At 39.5% G+C, this 7,500-nt stretch overlaps 1 protein-coding gene and 4 non-coding genes across 5 annotated transcripts in view; all 5 read left to right on the forward strand.

Moving 5' to 3' along the window:
- Positions 1 to 71, forward strand: part of Trnal-caa (transfer RNA leucine (anticodon CAA)) — a 124-nt gene extending 53 nt beyond the window's left edge. The window contains exon 2 of the tRNA in view: positions 26 to 71. This is a non-coding gene — a tRNA (tRNA-Leu). The remainder of the gene's footprint in view (positions 1 to 25) is intronic.
- Positions 72 to 154: 83 nt separating this feature from the next.
- Positions 155 to 278, forward strand: Trnal-uaa (transfer RNA leucine (anticodon UAA)). The gene is made up of 2 exons: positions 155 to 192; positions 233 to 278. It is a non-coding gene; the product is annotated as a tRNA-Leu (tRNA).
- Positions 279 to 1,159: 881 nt separating this feature from the next.
- Positions 1,160 to 1,283, forward strand: Trnal-caa (transfer RNA leucine (anticodon CAA)). The gene is made up of 2 exons: positions 1,160 to 1,197; positions 1,238 to 1,283. It is a non-coding gene; the product is annotated as a tRNA-Leu (tRNA).
- A 91-nt stretch (positions 1,284 to 1,374) lies between these two features.
- On the forward strand, positions 1,375 to 1,498 carry Trnal-uaa (transfer RNA leucine (anticodon UAA)). The gene is made up of 2 exons: positions 1,375 to 1,412; positions 1,453 to 1,498. It is a non-coding gene; the product is annotated as a tRNA-Leu (tRNA).
- Positions 1,499 to 2,998: 1,500 nt separating this feature from the next.
- Positions 2,999 to 7,500, forward strand: part of LOC138032724 (stromal cell-derived factor 2-like) — a 7,759-nt gene continuing 3,257 nt past the window's right edge. The window contains exons 1-4 of the mRNA XM_068880428.1: positions 2,999 to 3,166; positions 3,283 to 3,389; positions 6,498 to 6,580; positions 7,474 to 7,500. The exon at positions 7,474 to 7,500 is cut by the window's right edge and continues 195 nt beyond it. Coding sequence (XP_068736529.1) covers positions 3,037 to 3,166; positions 3,283 to 3,389; positions 6,498 to 6,580; positions 7,474 to 7,500 — 347 coding nt within the window. The 5' untranslated portion in view covers positions 2,999 to 3,036. The remainder of the gene's footprint in view (positions 3,167 to 3,282; positions 3,390 to 6,497; positions 6,581 to 7,473) is intronic.

Below are 7,500 nucleotides of genomic sequence, written 5' to 3' on the forward strand. Positions count from 1 at the left end.
ATCATGAGAATGGGATCGTGGAGCCTTCTGGTCTCCACTTGGAGGCGTGGGTTCGAATCCCACTCCTGACAGCTCCTTTTGTATCCTGCTCCAATGGATTGCGATTGAACATTTATGTATCACTGTCTTAATGGAAACGTGTGATGTTTGGAAAGTCAGGATGGCCGAGTGGTCAAAGGCGCCAGACTTAAGCAAGTATCAAAGGGATTCCCTGTGTTAAACTGATTGGGTCTTCTGGTCTCCTGTTGGAGGCGTGGGTTCGAATCCCACTCCTGGCAGTTGCTGTTTTTGTGTTTCTCTCCATTCTCGGGGCCAAAAAAGGAGAATGCCATGCAATATCCCCGCAATCCATATTTTGTACCTTCGAATCCTTCCATGCAGTAACTTCCTTGATTACCCGGATGAATATAGATCAAAGAAAGATAGTTCTCAGTTGTCACCCATGAATGCACTTTCTTATCGAAAAGTAGACAGTTGCTGCTAGTCGATCTGAGTTGGAGTTTGATTGGTAAGCACAAACCATTTTAATTGATACAGTTTTCTGTAATCTCTTGTGCAAAATACTCGTTTGGTTAAATCCAATGGCGTCGAAAGTGTAAGGAAGCTCTTATTAGTGAGAGCACACCCTGTTTTGACCTGTGTCCAATCTCGACCCCAGAGCTCTTCTCTTGACTGAGGAAGAGAAGAGCTTTCGCGAACCCTGAATTAATATGTCTTCTCATTGGTCTTGAAGAGGAACAATCAAAAACGTCTCCTATTGGTGTATTCATGTTAGCATGAGGAGTGAGCAGCCGCCGTACGGTTCAAATAGCCAATTTTTTTGGCTTTAAAAGCCCTACGGTGCATGTTCTCCTACAGAGTTCCCAGACACTTGGGTCGATCCGAGGCTCTGGTGACGAGAACGACCTGTGTCTAATTTGAGTGTAGAAGACCTTGACAGTACGATCGGACCAAGGTAATTAAAGATCGTTTTAGTATAGATATTCAAAAATCTCTTGTCAGTCGGAAATCTCTTGAGCATATTGTCGGATTAGTTACGTTCCTAAGTTAACGATCCTTCTACAAGTTTTTTCATCATGCAATGAGTGCCTGCAATATCTTTTCAACATGAATTGAAAATACTCATTCGACTCAAATAGTAAGTTGTAATGTGCGAACTGTCAGGATGGCCGAGCGGTCTAAGGCGCCAGACTCAAGGTTACATACCTTTCCATCATGAGAATGGGATCGTGGAGCCTTCTGGTCTCCACTTGGAGGCGTGGGTTCGAATCCCACTCCTGACAGCTCCTTTTGTATCCTGCTCCAATGGATTGCGATTGAACATATGTGTATCACTGTCTTATTGGAAACGTGATATATTTGGAAAGTCAAGTTGCCAGGATGGCCGAGTGGTCAAAGGCGCCAGACTTAAGCAAGTATCAAAGGGATTCCCTGTGTTAAACTTATTAGGTCTTCTGGTCTCCTGTTGGAGGCGTGGGTTCGAATCCCACTCCTGGCAATTGCTGTTTTTGTGTTTCTCTCCATTCTCGGGGCCAAAAAAGGAGAATGCCATGCAATATCCCCGAAAACCATATTTTGTGCCTTTGGATCCTTCCATGCAGTAACTTCCTTGATTACCCGGATGAATATAGATGAAACTGAGGAATGCGTTATCATTTGACATTAGAAGCGCCAGCACAGTTAGTATTTTTAAAGCCAAGCTAAAAACTCACCTTTTCCGTCATTCATTGTTATCATAGTTGTTTTTATTATTGTGAGTTTACTTGTGTAATATTAGCTTTTTAAAGTATTGTAAGTTTACTCGAACTGCGAACTGTCAGGATGGCCGAGCGACCTAAGGCGCCAGACTCAAGGTTACGTATCTATCAAAAAAATGGGATCGTGGAGGCGTGAGTTTGAATCCCACTCCTGACAGCTCTTCTTATATCCTATTCGTAGTGATCGAACTTTGAGTTTTTTTATGAACTGAGACTTTGTACCAAAAGCTGGAAGGCAGAGAGCAAAAACAATCTGAGCTAAGGATGTGAAGAATGAGTACTAAAGTTTGAGGAGGACAAACACGTACCAAAGGCAACACATGTTACGATAAGGGAGCGTCTAGTTTATTTAAGTAAGAGCGTTGAATGGTGTCACCCCTATTGGGGAATGGTATGATGGAAATGTAATTTGCAATGTGATTCTTAGTGAGGAAATGGTAGGTGTTATGAGTGAAAAACGTTTAGTAAGGTAATAAATGGATTTCACTGAGCCTAAAAGAGGAGCTCTCAGTTTGGATTGAGCCTGCGCTCCAATCGAAACCCAATACCTGGTCAGCGGGCAACGTGAAGAGGTACTTGCGGTCATACGTCGATAGGAATTGAAAAAAACTCTGGAATATTATCTGCTCTGGCAGTGTTTGTCTTGGTTTACTGCTATCTTATATTTAACAATTATTATTTGAAATCAAGGTGAATAGTGGCAAAATATTTACCGAGCCGCAAAGTGACGAGGTAAATATTCTGCCACTGTTCACCGAGATAGCGAACCAATCAGATTGTTTGAAACACCAAGATCACTGAGTGAGTATATACTATTTTTTATATTTTTCTTTCCGTTGTCCGGAAGTGAGCGATTTTCAATAAAGTGATGAATACAATTTCTGCTTGTAAGTGACTGGCTTGAAATGTGGCATCTCTTTTACTTGATGGAACAAAAAAAGGAAAAAGGAAAAAATATTAACGTCAACCATTCGGCCTTTACAGGCGTCTTCTTACATAAACAACTTCTCAAAGTCTCAGGTATGTGTGGTACACCATTTTTTAGTTATTGGCCGAAAGGCCTCACGAAACGTTTAATAAGAGCTTTGTATGAAGGCGCCATTTTGATGTACCAGTAGAGCTGAAAGACGTCACGTGAAAACTAATCTATTCCTTGTTCCCTGCAGTCCCCATTCCACTAATGAAGTCTAAATCTTCCACCAGTGTCACGCGAAAACGAGGCGAAAGTAAGACAAGCCAACCGAGAGCTTGCACGTTCAATTTCAATTCGATTTTCAACATGGCAGTGAGTGCGGATAGGATTTTGCAGGATTTACAGACTTCAAGAACCGCTATAATAGTCAGATACGCGTATATATTAATCACCTTAGTAGCTTTATCGACTACTCCACTGTTAGCAAATTCTAAAGGTGAGTGGAAACGAAAAACAAATTCCGTTTTGGTGATGATAAGACATCATAACAATAATAATAGTTTTACTCCTAAAATGTAATTGTTTTTTATTCCTGTACCTTTAATTTTGCAGATTTTAAATATGTCACATGTGGAAGCGTTTTAAAACTGCTCAATCCAAGGCACAACGTTAGATTACATTCACATGAAGTCAAATATGGTTCAGGAAGCGGTCAACAGGTATAATTTTACGCATTTTATCAACAAGCTTACTTCTTGTTTGGCGGTGCGTTTTGATTCGCAGCTTGTAGGTTTTTTTCGTACTCGCCTTCGAATTTTTAACCATAGAGCAAAGCCTTTTTGTAAAACTGACGAAGATATTTAATTTGGAGAACTGTGCACCAAAAACATAATATGTTTTAGTGCACCATTGACACTCTTAAAAAAATGCACTTCAGTTTTGGCTAACTATTTTAATTATTTGTATGAGAAGAGCAGAAGCATATTCTAAATTGTAGAATACCCAGTCCCAAAGTCCTTCGGCATGCGTTCCTCCCTCACTATAAACGTCGGCCGGGTATTCTGCAATCATTTTGAAGCATAACAACATTTGGGGTTATATGCTTCTCTTAGTCATCAGAAATTAGTAAGTGCATTGAATGTTTGCCATTGAAACTGAACTTGGGAGAACTTTGCACAATCCAAACCACTAAAATGTCCAACAATGGATGGTTGTGAACAAGCTTAAGCTCAATGGGGATAAGACAGAGCTCCTTGTCCTGACTGCTCGCCACCGTCCTCCACCTCAAACTAGATTCAATCCTGATCGGAGCCGATGTTATTAAAGCTAGCAAATCTGCCAAGAACATCGGTGTTTGGCTTGATAGTGTGCTTTCTATGGATGTACAAATTAATAATATCTGTAAAACTGCCGTTTTCCACCTTCGTAACGTAGCTAAAATTAGAAAATTTCTTTCATACCGTCAGTGTGAAGTACTTATTCATGCTTTTATTTCGTCAAAGTTGGATCATTGTAACTCACTTTTATCTGGCCTACAGAAATCGCAAGTTAAAAGACTGCAATGTGTACAAAATTTACCTGCCCGCCTGCTAACATCCACTAGCAGATATGGACATGTTACACCTGTACCTAGAAGCCTACATTGGCTGCCTGTGTCCGCCCATATTGACTTTAAGATACTTCTTCTTGTTTTTAAAGTACTAAATGGTTTAGGTCATCTGTATCTATGTGACTTGTTAGAACCGTACATTCCTAATAGAAACCAAAGATCTTCTACAAAAAAACTTCTAATGGTATCTAAATGCAATTTTAAAACATATGGATATAGAGCATTCTCTCACAGAACTCCTACACTATGGAATGCCCTGCCAGACAATATTAGGCAAGTGGAACACCTACAAATGTTTAAGTCTAAACTTAAAACCTATCTATTTAGGCAGTTGTAGTTTTTGTTTTCTTTGAATTTTACGAATTTTTATTCCATTATCCAACTGATTTTCTATTTACATTACCATTATTGTAAAGTGCCGCTGGATCTTTGAGAAGCGCTGCGCTATATAAGTTATGCATTATTATTATTATTATTATTATTATTATTATTATTATTATTATTATTATTATTATTATTATTATTATTATTATTATTATGTAGTGGTGTATATGTTGGGGTAGGTTGAGGAGCAGCTATTATTTGTTACCTCTTTTTTGGCAAGTGGTTTGAACCATCGTGGTATTAGACTCAACCCTAAGTGTCACATATGTCACACACCTTACCAAATCAAGTTTTGGGGCATGTTTTCATTTCTGGAACTTTGCCGACCACCCAAAATCAAGATTACTTCTGCTAAATGCTTGTGCCATATCAAAACTCAATGACATATTTCCATTTCCAGTATCTCGCTGCCTGCCCAAAAATCAATAATCTGTCTGCCAAATTCTTGTTCCTTGGCTTCTTGCGACTCAAGTTTAAGTTGCATTCAACTGACATTGAACAGTTCAGGTGGCAGAAGCTTGCACAAAGACAACAGTTTGTCAAGTTCTTTTTCTTATTTTTCTGATGATTTAAGTACTTCCTCTTATTTTTCTCTTTTTTGTCCATGGTGGTGTGCAAAATGCACTGACAACTTTAACCTATTCACACCTTAAATGCCCTAGGATGCAACTCATCGACGAGTCAAATCGTCTGGCATTAGACAGAGTAAAAGCTATTAAAGTGCCCCTGTGACCAAAAAATCAGTTCATATTTTTCTTTGGATTTCAAAACTATGTTAACAACACACTAAGTGACCCACGTTTTAAGCCTTGATTTCAAAAAGACACCTCTTTATTTTAACTGTAATTTTCCTATTTACAATGGTCCGCCATTACTAACATTATGTTCTTGAGAGAGCTGGATTGAGGAGAAAATGACGTCAAAAGCTCACTAGTTTAAGAATGCAATAGGTGTGTACTCCGCAGAATTAACAGGGCACGGGGGTTTTGGGCTTTCAGACTTTTAAACTCACGCTTTGCATATATAATAAGCTGCGTTCACACGCTGAAATTTTAAGCTAGTGAGCCTCTGACGTCACGTTTCCCTGGATCCAACTGTCTGAGGTCCAATCGGTCAGTTTTGAACATGAGTAATGGCGGACCGTGAAATCCAAAACTTACACTCAAAGTAAGCGGCCTTTGGATAAAAATCAAAGCTCAAAATTTTGCCAGTCAGGTGTTAAGCAAACACACTTTCAAAATCTGATGGAAAAAAGGAAGTGTTTTTTTTTATCACAGCGGCACTTTAAGTGTCACTCTTAGGGATCACTGGGTTAACCATTAAGCAATAAAGGACGTTTTGCATGTTTCCATAGCCTCATCTAAACATGAGGGGGAGTTGGGAGAAATGGAGACAGTGTTGAGAATTCTCCCAACTCCCCAGAGTGTCTAGATGAGACTGTGGAAAGACGAAAAAAAGTGAGGTTCTCATAGCTGTCGTAGTCATCCCTGCTTAAGGTCTTATTGTTACCAATGGACATGATTAAATTTATTCCTTATTTTACTCGCCCATTTTTCCTCTCGGGTAAAAGGAGTTGATTGCTAACACCTTTATCAAAAACAGCTTCTAATAATATTAGTATCCAGAGGATCACTACTTGGCTTTGACAATGCTTATCACCTAGACGGTGATTTATCCTGAGTGGTGTATAATCCTCATTCTAAACAAACAAAATTGATTGATTTGTGTAGGCCTAAGTTGGTTTTTGTGCAGAAGCAATCATTTTAAAAAATATATTTTTAAGCAGTCTTAGTCTTGTATGATCAACCCTGTTGAGTTTTGTGAGTACTTTCAGTCTGTTACAGGTGTAGAGAATGCCGATGATGGGAATAGTTATTGGGTAGTAAGAGGCAAAATGGATGCTCCTTGCAAACGAGGGTAAGTCAATTTTGTTTTTAAGAAAGACCTTAGTCTTTGGCCCAGGACCGACCTCCAGGACTTTCGCCAGGATTTGAAATTTGTAGGGAAATTTAACTGGTCAGTGGGAATGTATCTGGGAGTCATGCTCATTGTATCTGGGAAAAATCCTGGGCTCCCTGCCCTCAGTGACAACCATGTGGACGCCTCACCAAAATTTGTATCCCAGGCATTCGTTGGCAACTGAGTCAATGAGCATTTTATGGTATTTCGCAAAAAATAATTCTCTAGCAAATTAACTAGTTTCCACATATTTGTTCAAACTTACAGTACATTACATCCTTTTTTTGCTATTGTTAATAATTATTACTTTAAGTACCTGTCACCTGTAGAAAGACTTCTGCTACTGTACAATAATTCTCTGCACTTTTGCCAAGCATATCTTATTCCCTGAAACCTTGCTTTTGTTTGCTTTAAAAAAGAAAAAGAGGCTGCGGTTTGGTTCAGGACCAAGCAAGGGAGGTAAACAGTCTTAGCCCTATGCAAAGTAGTTTTGGAGTACAGCTGGTTTCAAAGTATTCTCCTTTCTTGCTTGGTCGTAGAAAAAAGAGAAGGAAAGGAACTTTATTTAAGTGTCTAGTTGTTCTAGCGCTGTTGGTTTTTTGAGGAGAGAGGAAAAACGGAGTACCCAGAGGAAAGCCTTTGGTGGTGAGTAGAGAACCAACAATGTTAACTCACATACATGTATGACGCCGAGTCTGGGAATCGAACCCGGGTCACATTGGTGGGAGGCGAGTGCACTCATCACAGTGTAATAGATTTTGCTCGCCAATGGTGGCTGGACAGTTTAGGGGTTTTATGTCCCCTTTAATGGTGGAAGTATGGTTTATGGTCTCCTTCTTTGACTATTGCAGGAACCCTGTGAAATGTGGTAGCACATT

The sequence above is a fragment of the Montipora capricornis genome, chromosome 14 (genome assembly GCF_036669925.1).
Source record: "Montipora capricornis isolate CH-2021 chromosome 14, ASM3666992v2, whole genome shotgun sequence".
NCBI classification, from domain to species: domain Eukaryota; kingdom Metazoa; phylum Cnidaria; class Anthozoa; order Scleractinia; family Acroporidae; genus Montipora; species Montipora capricornis.